The sequence below is a fragment of the Salmo salar genome, chromosome 18, assembly GCF_965601325.2.
Source record: "Salmo salar chromosome 18, fSalSal1, whole genome shotgun sequence".
Lineage (NCBI taxonomy): Eukaryota > Metazoa > Chordata > Actinopteri > Salmoniformes > Salmonidae > Salmo > Salmo salar.
Genome location: NC_138308.1, coordinates 69,340,606 through 69,356,086, shown reverse-complemented (window position 1 = coordinate 69,356,086; position 15,481 = coordinate 69,340,606). Strand labels below are relative to the sequence as shown.

The 15,481-nt window shown below is 42.7% G+C and overlaps 1 protein-coding gene across 1 annotated transcript; it reads right to left on the bottom strand.

Annotated features, from left to right (window-relative positions):
- Positions 1-2,450: 2,450 nt before the first annotated feature.
- LOC106577512 (somatostatin receptor type 1-like) lies at positions 2,451-5,666 on the bottom strand. Its single transcript, XM_014155603.3, has one exon. It carries the CDS (start codon positions 4,472-4,474, stop codon positions 3,359-3,361), a length of 1,116 nt encoding a protein of 371 aa, XP_014011078.1. The 5' UTR covers positions 4,475-5,666; the 3' UTR covers positions 2,451-3,358.
- Between the last annotated feature and the right edge of the window lie 9,815 nt (positions 5,667-15,481).

The following is a 15,481-nucleotide window of genomic DNA, read 5'->3' as shown; positions in this document are numbered from 1 at the left end:
TATTTAAAGCATTGAACTTAAATATGGCAACTTTCAGGATGAATCAAACCCCTTATTTTTGATTCATCAATTTGTTTTGTGTTTAAAGGCTCTTAGGATTCATACAAACTTTCCTAACACTAAAATGTACCTAAATAATAACAAGTGTATTTTTAACTCTGAAACGGAGACGAATATGCATATATTTAGATGGATTTCTTTCATTGAGGCCTATATTCTGGATCGTTCTCTCCATACATTCTAGTCTTGAATCGGGGCCTTACTGTAGCTCAATAACCAAAATTGATTTTTCAATTCTCAATGTGCCATTTCATAGCTGACACCCCATTCTTTCTGCAGACACCTTTGAATCTTAATTCAGACCAGATATTTAACAGTTCTTGGAAAAACTTGGTCAAATAAAAATTTAGGGAGATTTTATCATAATTCCATTACCAAAGTTTACATCAGCACAGTTCTTCCACTAAACTAATTTTCGTAAATTATTCAGTGGAAATTGTAAAAAAACTTTTTTTTTTTTTTGTTAAACTTTGAAATCAATATTTTTTTGTTTGGCATACATTTTAAAGTGAAAAAAACTCAGTCAAAACGTATTTCCGTTTCCTTCCGTTACCATTGAATTGCCCATGTTTTAAACCCATAGAGTTTTCTGAAAGACTGAAAATGTCAGTATGCTCAAGGAAGCAGGAGGGTCGAAGTCAGGCGCAGGAGACACAAGTCTGTGAACATACGTAATTTTAATAAATAATCCACACGTTGCCAAGAAAACAGGTAAGTCAGGGCAAAGCAACACAAATGCCCAAATAACAGCCCGCACGCAGCGAAGGGACGCAGCCCAAAACACGCTGCCACAAAACCCACAGGCAGAGGGAAAAAACACCTGTACCTCAGAACAAACACCTGAACAAAAATAATCACGCACAAAGAACAACCTACACAGAACGACTAAATATCCCTCCCCCACTAATGAACTAATACTAAACAGGTGCCAGCTAAACTAGACCTGACCAACAGAAAATAAAAGAGGATCGGTGGCAGCTAGTAGGCCGGCGACGACGACCGCCGAGCGTCGCCCGGGCGAGGAGGGGCACCACCTTCCGTCGATGTTGTGACACAAAATTACTAAAATCTGAAAACATTCACTAACAAAATCAAGGATGCTGATAATCTTAAAGTTGTTTTGATAAAGTTTATCTTTATTAAAAACAACCCTTTTCAATTGAATTGAGACATGCGGTTCTTATGTAGTCTACTTCACGTTCTATTACACAGTGTGTCTCTCTTTCCATTGTCTACAACATGGAAACTGTAAGAGCACCGTGAGAGCACTCCGAACATGACATGTGCATTTGATTAGTTTTTTTTCCTGCAAGCGGCAATTTGTTACTCTGCTCGTTGATATTCACTTTTATTGTAGACCGGGGTCTAACATATGGTACGCTGCCATAAAACTAGCACGTGGACCCTGCTTGGTCTCCCTCTCGTACATTCATCATAAATGTATTGGGCGTAGACCTGAAGTAGTCGTTAACGATCATTACATGTAATAGCTCTAGGTCAAGTTATGACTTAACGACCAGAAGTTTTTCCTAGTCAGGTCACATGGCTTGGAAAAACTCCAGGCCCTAGTCAAAACCCCTGTGTAATATTGTCAAAAGCATGACGCAGAGCATTTTGTAGGGTCATATTATGACAGAACACACAGATGAAGAGTCGCTGCGGTGCTTGTCCCAAACACTGAGGCACTTTATTTACAGCCGATCCAAATAAAGCTGCTCTCATTGAATTTAAAGTGTGTGTGTGTGTGCTCATTTTTATTTAACCTTTATTTAACTAGGCAAGTCAACATAAGAACTAAGTCTTATTTAAAATGACGGCCTACCAAAATGCGTGAGGACGTGAGGACGAGGCTCTGCTCTGCTGTAATGGCTAAACTAGATTAGATACAGTGATGTTACCTGTTGGAGGGAGGAGATGGCGTTAACGTGGAGTTAGCTTCCTGATTGGCCAGGTCGACCTGTGGTCCGTACCTTGCAGGGTTAATAGCCAGACACAATCTCATTAATTCATTGTGCCATCTCCACGGCGATATCGTTCCATAAGCGATGTGAGGCAAATCGATTGGACAGATAATATGGGATCATTTAAGCCTCAAGCCTGTTATCCATTATAATCATAGAACGGTCTGTGACGACAGGCGTTGCATGCCTTCATTTGCCCCTATGGCCAATTCAGTATTCACAATCACTGTATAATGTGGAACAGGCATTTTTCACTTCTTTCTACCCCATACCTGTGTTGTGTCAGTAGGAATGTTATCTTGCTGCTGAGTTGTGGGCGACACCATCTGTGAGTGTCTGTCAGAGGCTGTGTGTGTGTGTGTGTGTGTGTGTGTGTGTGTGTGTGTGTGTGTGTGTGTGTGTGTGTGTGTGTGTGTGTGTGTGTGTGTGTGTGTGTGTGTGTCAGAGGAGCATTCTGCCTCACGAAGCCCATGTGAAAAATGATCACAACTGCTTTCTAAGCTGACTGACTGCAGCTCCTTTCGAAAAAATGTATTTTTTCTGTGCTACCGACCAGAGTTTGAATGTCAAAACCATCAGTGAACCAACCGTTCTTTTCCAAACATGATCACTACACTTCCAAATTAAAACATTTATTTCAGCTTGGCTATTTACAGTTGTCCCTTTGGGCTGCATGTATGAATGTGTTTGAGCAAATGAAAGCAACAGAGAGAACACAGCAGGACTCAACAAAAACGTTGGGCATTAATGCTTTACAACCCCTACGATTCAGACTTGACCTCTGTGGCAAATGTATGATTCCGCCAATTATCCAATTATTACCCATGTACTTAAGCATAGGCAGTTTCGGCTGATCATCCAACCCCAAATAAATAAATACATAATTACATATCTAGCATATACAGTACAATAAATAGGTTTACAGACAGAAGGACATAGGTCAAACAAACACATGTGCTCTAAACTCCAGGTAAAAGACCAAGTCAAAATGCTAAACTTGTCATAGCTGCACCACCATAGTATGAGAAACGTCACTTGACTTGTAGTCAGTCAACCATCACACTGACATCTAACATCTCTATTTTGCGCATACATTCTCTTGTGCTACACAGTTATAATGCTCTTTATCCAGTGGGAAAAACAAAGCCCATATAATTGTCACACTTCAGAGCAGCAGACAGTATGTGAACATCTACTTGATTTTCAAAGACGTGTCGTCCTAATCAACCACTGGCCTCACTCATTGTTCATGTGTGGCGTTATTCGTTGTCATACGTTGCTATCCCATCATTCACCGTGTGGCATTGTATTTTATCCTCTACAACTATTGGTTCCAGTCACAGTGTAGTAGTGCGTGATGTGCATGTCCCATTCCGGAACACCATATCAGATGCCAGACATTCCTTAGGGAAGTCTTTTTGTCCATTGGTGGCCTGTCTCTTCAGAGCTACGGCACGGTAGTCCACCTGTTCTCCATCCAGCCCAGACTCCAACCAACGGAAACACACAATCCTCTGGAACGACCGCCGGAAGTTGTCGGACACGAAGCCGTAGAGGATGGGGTTGGCGCCGCTGTTGGCGTAACTCAGGATGACAAAGAGCTGGGTGACCATGGCGTCCGGGGGGCGGTGGAACACGCTGACCAGCTGCACGATGTAGAAGGGCATCCAGCAGAGCACGAAGACCGCCACAATGCACAACACCATCCTCGTGATCTTTTTCTCCGAGCGCCTTCGCTGCAGCCAACCGGCTTTGAGCCCGACCGCACGCATGCGCGCCACCATCAGGCAGTAGCAGAGGCAGATAGCACCTACAGGAAGCAGGAAGCCGAGCAGGAAGGTGTACACCACGAATGCCACTGACCATGCAGCCTCAGGCCACAGGAAGTTGCAGTCCACGCCACCGTCCTGCGCCGGGACCGTGTCAGCAAAGATGATGATGGGGAGGATGACGAGGAGCGAGAGGCCCCACACGCAGACATTGACCACCTTTGCCACGGTGGGACGGCGATAGCGGGCAGCCTTGATAGGGTGAACCACGGCCACATATCGGTCCACGCTCAACACCGTCAGACAGAAGATAGATGTAAACATGTTGATACCGTCCACGCTCAACACCAGACGACACATGAGCGAGCCAAACGGCCAATGACGTACAGCCGCCGATGTCGCCAAGAACGGAACACTCAACATAAACAGTTCATCTGCAATTGCCAGATTTAATATATAAATATTGGTGGCAGTTTTCATCTTGGCGTATTTGAGGATGACATAGATGACCATGGCATTGCCTGTAAGACCCACACAGCAGACCAGTGCGTAGATGGAGGGGATGATGATCTTACTGGCATCAAGTTCCTGGTCGTAGTCCTCATAGTCTAGGCTGGAGTTGTAGGGTAGGCCGGTGGGGTATTCTGGGTAGTCACCGGTCCGGTTGGTGGCCATGTTTTCCATTTTACCAGTTTACCTCAGTTTTTGCCTCTCCTAGGCCCCTTGGAACTAAGATGTGACTTTGTGTGTATGTTTTCCTATTCGGTCCAGTCTGCCATACCTACTGATGTGAGTCTCTGTCCCATTATAGAATATAGTACTCTTCTCAATGCTCTCTGTTAACACCAAAGTGTTGCTTTAGTGTAATGTATCATGGATCTCTGTTAAACTCCTTTCATAATTGGTTAAAAAAGAATGGATAGAGCAGAATCTTTCTCACTATGGAACCCTAAAGTTCACTTCTGCTTTTTGCTGATTTTCTGGTGTTAATCGCTAAAGTGCCATTGACGTCCGTTATATTCCTTTGATAAATGGATCAAAAAGGAGTGATGAAGGAGCAGTGGGAGCATGAGAGATCCTCATTTTTGTAGAGGTGCAGCTCTGAAGAGACAGGAGAGAATGCAATGTCTGTAAAGTGTTATTCTCCAATCTCACGGTCCACATGCAACATAGAGGGGGTTAACCTAAACTAAATCAGAGTCCTTGAGTCTCTCAGTTCTCATGTTGCTCTGTTTCTCATGGATTTCTCATTATAAAGCCCAGCCTTGGTAGTTTTTAACTCTCCACTGACTGAAGCAATTGAAGCAATTTGTGTCCTTAGGCTGAAACGCCCTCATCCACGGATTAATTCTTGGCAGCCAAATGTGTAACATTCCATATTCATTCACAAATAAACTCACATCTTATTACCCATCTGTTTGCAGGTGGTTCTTTTTATTCAATTTAAATCAGGGCGAGGTTTCTGGGTCTCATTCAAACACAAGGAACCTCGCCAAGGGAGAACATTCATTTTTCTTGATTAGAATGTCCTATTGGAAGGAATTGGACCTGGAGTGGTTGGGAGTTGCCCTGTTCTGTCTGGTTTATCTCAGCTGGTCGAATGGCATACTCTTCAGGAGTGGTCTTTGGTAAGAAGTGATGTGGGGAATTCTACACTTTCACCATTCCATGTTTCTGTTTCTGTGGTGATAGAGGGGAGCGGGTTCTCACGGGTGGTCATTCAGTTGCTACACCCCGGCTGAACAAGTACATGACAATTCCTGGCTTTGATATGAGCTCTTCCCCGGGATACGTTACACTCCCATTTTCTTTGAGTTGGCTCCAGGATGCCTGTAAGAAAACACAAAAGAGCAATCACTTGTTTATTCTCTAAAGGAACTCCAAACAAAACATCAGAAGAGCTCTGGCTCTAAGAACTCTGAGTTTTCATAAGAGGTAGCTATCACGTGCCAATAGCAATTAATGGCATTGTTTGTTCTTTTCATTCATGTTTCGCTTGCAGTTTGTGATTATTTTAAAGACAAGTCTTTTCCTTCGATAGTTTAGGATTAAGTACTGAGGCGTTGCGGTCTCTCTGCACCTGAACGGAACAGAAACTACAATTCCATTTCGCCTCCGTATTCCCCAGATGTCACACCAACATGACATTCGAAAAAATTCACTGTTGTGTTTGTACAAAATGAAAAAGGTTCCAGCAGAAATGGTATGAGGGGAAAATATATCTGCCACATGTATCACCTGGCTTGTTAGTATGTGAGTGTGTGAGTGAACCTATGCAAGGTCACTGCTCTCCTCGTCCAATTACAACCGAATGCGAGAGGCAGAGAGACACCTTTGACACTTATTTACTTTCTTACAAGGAGCAAACATCTAAGGAAAAAATGAAAGGCAAAAACAGAACAGTTGAGATGTTCACGGCTGTCTAAACAAGACAAGGAGAAAAATATGGGAATATGGACAAAACAAACACCCTCTCCGCCTCCTTCTCTCTCCATCCCCCTTTCCATTCCTCCCCTCCACTCTCCAACCAACAGAACATCAAAAAACGGGCCCAGTCTATAGAAAGCAGGAAGCTAATTGCATTCGTGGCTGGAAAATGAAACGCTGTTTGAAGGCCAGTTTTCCTCTATTACGGTAGTAAGGGGAGGGGGCAATCATGGTTCATCAAAAATTCAACTGAAAGCACTGTGAGTAGAATAAATAAATATAGATAAATATGACATGTAGTAGACACAGAATACCACAGAATACCACAGAATACCACAGAATACCACAGAATACCACAGAATACCGAAAGTAAAGCGGTGAGATTGCACAACACTACGAAATGTGTAAACAATGTGTCTGATATGTTAAGGAGCGTGAACCGCATGGATATTGTGATGGTGCCACCTGTTGTGGCTTTAAAGCTGAAGCTAAACATGAAATATACACTGAGTATACATAACATTAGGAACACCGGCTCTTTCCATGACAGACTGACCAGGTGAATCCAGATGAAAGCTATGATCCCTTATTGATGTCAGTCGGTGTAGATGAAGGGGAGGAGACAGGTTAAAGAAGGATGTTTAAGCCTTGATACAATTGAGACATGGATTGTGTATGATCTAAGTGCTTTTGAACGGGGTACGGTAGTAGGTGCCAGGCGCATCGGTTTGTGTCAAGAACTGCAACGCTGCTGGGTTTTTCACGCTCAACAGTGTATCAAGAATGGTCCACCAAACGACATCCAAAGTAAGGGGTGCAACTCAATATTAGGAAGGTGTGCCTAATATTTGGTATACTCACTGTACATCTGCTGTGTGTGTGTGAGAGACTGCGTGTGACACTGTGTTTTGTATATATGTGTGTGTGTGTGTGTGTGTGTGTGTGTGTGTGTGTGTGTGTGTGTGTGTGTGTGTGTGTGTGTGTGTGTGTGTGTGTGTGTGTGTGTGTGTGTGTGTGTGTGTGTTTGTGCGTGTTCATCCGTGCATGTGTGTGTGTATAGGTGTTTACCTATTCATGACTGTCTAGTGCCTGTGTGAGTGGCAGGGAGAGAAGGAACAGTACAGATAAGAAGAGAGCATAAACACTGGGGCTTGTTATATTGCTGATCTCTATCACCAACTGTCTCAAATAATTGATTGCTTCTTTTAGTGTCACCTTCTTCCCTCCCATATTGCCTGAGTCATGGTGCCAATTTGTCACCGGTGGTGATATCTACTCAATGTGGTGCTAGACTGTCGAGCATGCTTAACAGGGTCGAGCTGAAGGTATAGGGTGAAGTTGCCCCTAGACTGATTTCAAATTAGTACGTTATTTTTAAACTAATAGTTAAGGTTAGGATTTGGGGAGGGCAATCTGATCTTGTACCCACAGCGGAGAGGTAGAACATGATGCACTGTCTGGGAGGAAGTGTAGATATAGGTTAACTAGAACAGGACGTGAAATAATTAAGTCACTAATATGAGTCACTAATTTCCTCTGACCTCGCTGCTTCTTGAGGACGAGATCTTGGATTAGCAAATGAGGCTCTACTCTATTCGAAAAAAGGGTTACAAAAGGGTTCTGCGGCTGTCCTCATTGGAGAACCCATTTTCGGTTCCAGATAGAACCCTTTTTGGTTTCAGGTAGAACTATTTTGGGTTCCATGTAGAACCCTCTGTGTAAAAGGATTCTACCTGGAACCAAAAGAGTTCTACCTGGATCCAAAAGGGGTTCTCCAAAGGGTTCTCCTATGGGGACGGCTGATGAACCCTTTTTGGTTCCAGATAGCACCAGAGTGTATGTAGCACCAGAGTGTATTTTTTCTAAGGGTGTATGTAGGGCTTTGAAGGGGAAGACTGACGTCAAGCGCTCAAAAGCTAAGAGAGCTTGTTCTCTGAACACTCAGCAAGACAGATGTTGATGAATGTAGGAGAGGAGAGAGTCAGGGAGACAGACAGCTGGAGAAGAGAGGATAAGAAGCCTCTGTCGAGCAATGATAGAAGACAGAGAGAGAGAGAGCGAGAAAGAGCGCGAGAGAGAAAGAAAGTGAGCGAGTGAAACACACAGAGAGCAATAGAGAGAGGGTGAGAGCGCGACATAAAAACAGCAGGAGAAAGACACATGCAAATGGTGTAAATGCATGAGGGAGAGGGCAGAGAGAGAAAGGCTGAGCGAGAGAAAGCAAGCAAGAGAGAGAGAAACAGCAGGACAGAATGATATGCAAAGGATGTTTTTTCATGAGGGAAAGAGGAAGGCTGAGAGAGCAATGGAGAGCAAGAGAGCAAGAAAGTAACAGCATCAGGTCCCAGCTGGACAATATCTCACATGCTGTAGAACCCAAAGTGAATTAAACCCCAGCTCTGAGACACGATAGTAGAGGGCCACAGTTAGACAAGGGCTTCAACACTATTACTGATGACAAATATAGCTCAGAGACTCTCACACTACACTGGGGTCGACACAAAGTCATACGTCTACTACCTTATCACTACTACCCTCATGCAGGATACATTACAACCATTGCATATATGAATTTCTCTCCTGCTGTTTCTCTCTCTCTCTCTCTCTCTCTCTCTCTCTCTTTGCCTTGCTCACCCCACTATTTCTTTCTCCATCACTCCTCTCTCACCTCATCTCTCTTCCCCTGCTATTCCATCTGTCTCCCTGTTCCTCTATTTCTCCAACACTCAATTTCTCTCCCTATTTCCTACGTCTCGTTGTTTCCTTTCTCTCTCTCTCCCTCTGTGCATCAAAGCAGAGCGACGCTGCTCCTGAAATTGGAAGTTCAATCCACCTCGACTCACAGGAGACAGGCAGTAGAATCACTCAGTAGCACTGATCTCTGATTGTGTGTCCATCGGAGTGTGCTAAAATGACCACCTTTGAAGTTGACAGCAATGTAATGGTGTTTTATGTTCCCGAATGGACATTGTATTATCATAAACTATCTGAAAGGCAGTGCAGGATTTGGTAATGGCTAGCTGGTCAAAGCACAGCACAGATTATACAAATATACCAATACCGTCAAAGTCCATGTTGATCTTTCAATGAGCAGTACATCGTTAGTCATGTCTATAGTGCTTTTGAAATGCTAAATGAGTTGTGTGACCATCATGTAACACACACACACACACACACACACACACACACACACACACACACACACACACACACACACACACACACACACACACACACACACACACACACACACACACACACACACACACACACACTTGTTCATTACCATACCTCTATAGCAGCTCTAAAGGATTATTTCCTTTCACGTCCTGCATAATTCTATTTGCTTTGGAAAATGAATGCTACAGAAGGTCCTATCTCCTGCTTTAATGATTTTTTCCCCCTCATTTTTTTTCTCAAACTACTCAATTTAGGACCAATTTGGCTTCTAGCCACATCATAGTAATACGTACGAAATTGCTCCTTCATAAATGTTCCCCGTATTTTGTTATAATCAGGTGGGCAGATTACAAAGTAGTTGGAAAACGAACTGTGGGGAGAAAATAACTATATAAAGGGACCTTCATTTGTACACGCTGCATGGTTCCACTGGCTTATGGTACTCTGTGAGCCTACGGCCTTTTCTCATCTCTTACAGAAAAGTGCTATGATTCAATATAGAAAAAAAGCTCAGCCTCCCGAGTGACGCGGTGGTCTAAGGCTGGCTGTGCCACTAGAGATTCTGGGTTCGAGTCGGGTCGGGCGCAGTGCACGCTGACACAGTCGCCAGGTGTATGGTGTTTCCCCCCGAGTCCGTACGGGAGTTGCAGCGATGAGACAAGACTGTAACTACCAATTGGATACCATGAAATTGGGGAGAAAAAAGGGTAAAAAAAATGAATATTATAATAATAATAATTATATTAAATACTAAATAAAAGCTCAGTCAGGCCACTGGCGTAACGCAGTTTCTCTGGACCCCCGCAAAGTCGTAGTTCATCTCCCCCCCGCTAAAGATGATAATCTGTTTGCATCTGCCAATTTATTGTCTGTCCAGTATCCAGACAACCTATCCCAAGAGCTTCCTATACAGTTAATCTCTTTCTGTAATATGTTGATGTCGCCAATTAAGGAGAATGAGAGGCTCAATTGAAGATGTTGTAGAACTGTTGTATTTGAATCTCTTCTTCCCAGTTTCCCTGATGTTGTTGCGACAATCAAGCTGTTCTTACCATCAATGTAACTGTCGCTTCTGAGGAGAGATTGTTTTCTAAACTAAAACTCATAAAGAACGACCTATTAAGCATTAGGCTCTCGGTCTGATATGCACTTTTGAACACCTGAGTAAACTCCACTCACTGCACTGGCGCCGGCGTAGCCTTGACCCCAACATTTGTTCACCGATATCCCCTTATATATATTCAATCAGTTTAAAACAAAATCGTAATTTCAAGGCCTGAGGCACTTTTTCAGTCACATTCCCGAAGTCCCCCAAAAAACACTTTGCTTACTTGTATATAAGTTTTATGAATTACTTTTTAGAGGGTTACTGTGTCTGGTACTCTCTCTACAGTGTTTGAAGGAAGTGGAATCGATGTAAACACTATCCTCTGATGTCTTTATAGAGCAATCAGAAAGAGAGAAATATGTGGCGTGTGAAAGCCTCTCTGACATTGTATTATTTCATAAAAGTCTGTTTGCGTGTGTGTGTGTGTGTGTGTGTGTGTGTGTGTGTTTAGAAGTGCATGTCTGTGCACGTGCATGCATCCTTTGTGCTGCTGGTTGGCTATCAGGGTCTTGACAAGGAAATTGCATTCTCTCCTTCATCCCGCCGTCGAATGACAAGCGCTAAGAAGACAATGAAAGAGAGCCGGAGAGCACACGTTGTCCTCCTTCCTGTTATACATGCTTTTATTCTAATAGGCAAGTTACAATTGAAGTCTTGAATGGAGACAGACACACAACATGACAACATGAGACATAGTCTTTGAAGTAGAACTGGTCTCTCTCACAGTGAAGTATTGGCTTAATCCTATTATCTTAACTCTCATTGTTCTTATTGGTCTGGAGCACATCCCCATCCACGGGGAAGAGTTGTCACATGACATGCAGGTAGGTGGTTCATTTGCAAGACTCAACGTGTATAAACGCAAAGTATCTTTTTCAATACGTTATTTTGTGGTATTAATCATTACTATAGTGTAATTGAAATATAGAATTCTTGATTGAATTGTGAGAAATGTTGTGGACAATTTTGGCAAAATCTTGGACCACCAAGATCAATTCCAATTCCTCGCTGTCTTCAATTGCATTACACACTGAAATTACTTTGAAATCCTTTTGGGCTGTACATTTTCCAGTACAGGATTTTCTGATTCCATAATCATGTTAGTCAGAAGATAAGTTAACTAGATGTGCTGTAGAGTGAATGAAATGCCCCTTATTAATTCATTTCATATTTTGGTGCAGCGGCACCTTCATTTGATGTCAAACATGACCTTGCTAACCAACCACATATTATGTACTGTAGTTAGGCAAATAGAGAAGCTATACACCGTCAAGTTGATGGTCTGAGAAAGGTACCTTCAAGATAGATGTAGCTGTACAGGTCTCTGATCAGAGCATTTCATAACTGCGTAAATAAAGTAAAAAAATATTTTTTTAAATATTTTAAAAAACAAACATTATATCTATCTATGTGCACGACACCATGGATTTTTCTAGGACACTGTCAGAAGTAAGATACTGTAGCTTGAGTCTTTCTTGCTGTTTGAGCTGCTGTCTGTCTACAATGTCCTGTACACCGTTACCCAGTCAGGCTCTTTCACAGACCCTTTCACAGACCCATATATTACTGTCACTGATTCAGCTTCTCACTGACGACGCTCGCACCATATCAAACTACCCACACAGTATCAAATACCACAGACTTCCGTAGACTCACTCTAATGTCACAGAGCTCAAACTCAGTATCATACACTATAGAGTCACTGTAATGTCACAGAAACCAAACACAAACAGCCATACGTTACAAACTACAGTTCTGTCATTAACCAATTCCAATTTCCATGGGCACTGAATCAGACATAATAATATAGACATTATTATTATAGACATAGACGCTAACAGTAAATCATCAGTAGCCATATTGTTTCATGTTTACAGACCACAAACCCACAGGTATACGTGGTGTACATCATCAGTCTCATAATCATATTACACAGTCCATGGACCATAACTTTTCCATTTCCAGGCTCACTATCAGAACCCATGCAGGTTCAGTCTTAGTCTTGGAACTGCGTCCGCAATCATTAGTATAATCAACCACCCGCAGAGCTACTATAGGCTACATAATGTCTGCGTGATCATACGCTATGATGTGGACAGTCCTTTTTGGATTGTGCCTGCTAGTGTTCATCAAATCAAGGATGTGCCTACGGAAATAAGTAACCCCCACCATGTTATACAATGGGGACAGCTCCTCTGTTGTTGAGTGAGCTAGTATTGCACCGTGCATCTAATCAATCAATAACTGTGAGGCATCAATTGATCAATTACCTTAAAATTGTATATTTCTGGTTCAGTTGAAAAGGGGCATTTAAGCAGCCTAAAGAGCGTACATCCAAATGAAAGGATCCACTTAGCTGTGAGTAAATTAGATAGTGCATAGTATATGAGGATACAGATAAGTATTCAACGAAAGAGACGCATAGAGTATTTTTTACCTTTTGCCCCCTCCCCCCGCTCTCTCTCACTCTCTCTCTCTCTCTCTCTCTCTCTCTCACACACTCTCTCTCTCTCCTCCTCCCTTTTTGAAAGCATCCCTCTGACGATGTGTAGATTGTCCAGAATCACTTGAAGGCACAGGATTTTGAGTAATTGATTATTCAAATAAATAAACAATTTGCTCCTTGGCCCAGTCCATAACTAGCATCAAAGCAGGGACACGATAACATGAAGGGACCACTCCATATGTGAAATAGGCATGACCACTTCTCTGTCAACAGTCTTCTGATTGGTTGAGTGTCTGATTCGGTTCCCGTGTCTGGGTAATGCAGCAGCACTAGCCTTGACCATTCACATCTGATGGGTATTGGTACATCCATTTATCATGATGTCATGTGCATCGGAGAGGCTGACGACATGTCATAATTTACGAATTTATTGGATTGATCGAACATGGATTTTTTTTTGCAGATGAGAATAGCACATGCTATGAACTTTCTGTTTTTCTGATAATGTTTGTCTGTGTTATGAAAGGTTTATTGTAGGGACAAGAACATGTGGGGGATTGTTCTCATTACCTAATTATTTCAGTCCTAATGAACAAACCAAATGACCATAATTTGCATTTAGTTTGTCTGTGCAGGTGTTACTGTCAGCATCGTCAACAACATTGTTGTTATCTGGAATAATCATATATTAAACTGTATTGACAGCTACAGAAAAGCGAATGAACTGTTTCCTTTTGTCTGGTGTAACTAAATCAGGGTGGGAAATTAACTTTTTGTTCCACCAGCCGCAAGGGCTCGTGGATGCCCAAATTTTACCAGTCACTACAAAGTTTGACCAGCCACATTTTTCCCCTAAAAAAAATCTATCATTAAGATAAATCACAGAAAACGCATGCTCATGTTTGGCAATATTAAAACAACGTTAATTGAGTGGTTTGGAAGTTGAATGAAAGGGATTTCAAAGAACAACGCAGAATATGACAGACAGACAGTAGTAGAAATCATAGTGTGTTCTATACCTTTTCCAGCTGTCAAGGTCATGATATGTCATAATATGACATGACAGCTTGGTGTTTGCGTCACTTGCGGGTTTGTGTTTGCACAGGAATATGTTAATGCATGCATCTGCCTTTTATGTGCTGACTATCATTGCATCATATTGACAGTTCTCTGTATAATTCTACTATAACCATACAGAAAACATCTTACAATTGTTGACTGTTAAAGCATCATAGTAATAAAAGTACCAAACCGTATTTAAATCCTCCCTCCGTACATTGAGCATCCTTCATCCTTATGTTGTCCTGATCTTGTCCTGATCGTTCCAGTTTTCACTTGTAAGATCTGATCAAAAACAGTTCCCAGTGTGTGTTTTAATAATCTACACCTGTCAAAAAATGTGGGCACAATCAGAATGAGGACAAGATCAGGACAAAGGGTGCATGTTAGAACCAGGTATAAACGTGGCTATAGTGTATATACATAATGTAACTGCAATATACTGTACTTCTAGTATTTTCCTGGAAGCATAAGAGAAGAGAGACTCACCGCATCCAGGTAGCTGAGCACTGTCAGAGTCCCATCCCAGTCAGCCTGTTCAAGTCACTGATGGAGATTGAGAGGGAACACAGAAAGAGAAAAAAACTCCTCTCCTCCGTTCTCTTGTTTTCACTCTCCAGTGATGGATAAGAAGGTAAAAGACCTGTGGAGAACTGTGTCTTCACTCTCACTCAGTCGATTAGCTGCTAGCCTCAGTCCCTGTTTCGGTCTCCAGTACTCTCCCCTCTCTCTCGTTTTCTCTCTGTGGATCTCGTAGCTTACGCACTAACACGCTCTACTCTCTGTCTCTCTCTCTCTGTCTCTTACCATCCCCCAAGTCTCTACACCCTTATCTCTGTCACTCTTTCCCACACACAATCATTTATGTATCGGGGGGTTAGGGTCAGTCTGTTATGGTGTAATTCTCCTGTTTTATCCGGTGTCCTGTGTGAATTTAAGTATGCTTTCTCTAATAATTTTTCTCTCCCTCTCCCTCCCTCCCCTCCCGGAGGACCTGAGCCCTGGGACCATGCCTCAGGACTACCTGGCCTGAAGACTCCTTGCTGTCCCCAGTCCACCTGGTTGTGCTGCTGCTCCTGTTTCAACTGATCTGCCTGCGGCTATGGAACCCTGACCTGTTCACCGGACATGCTACCTTGTCCCGGACCTGCTGTTTTCGACTCTCTCTCTCTACCACACCTGCTGCCTCAATCTCTGAATGCAAGGCTATGAAAAGCCAACTGACATTTACTCCTGAGGTGTAAAGAGGATAGAGAGGATCCAGGCTCTGAGAGGTGGCCAGAAGAGGACTGGCCACCTCTCAGAGCCTGTATCCTCTCTAGGTTTCTTCCTAGGTTCTGGCCTTTCTAGGGAGTTTTTCCTAGCCACCATACTTCTACATCTGCATTGCTTGCTGTTTGGGTTTTAGGCTGGGTTTCTGTATAGCACTTTGTGACATCTGCTGATGTAAAAAGGGCTTTATAAATACATT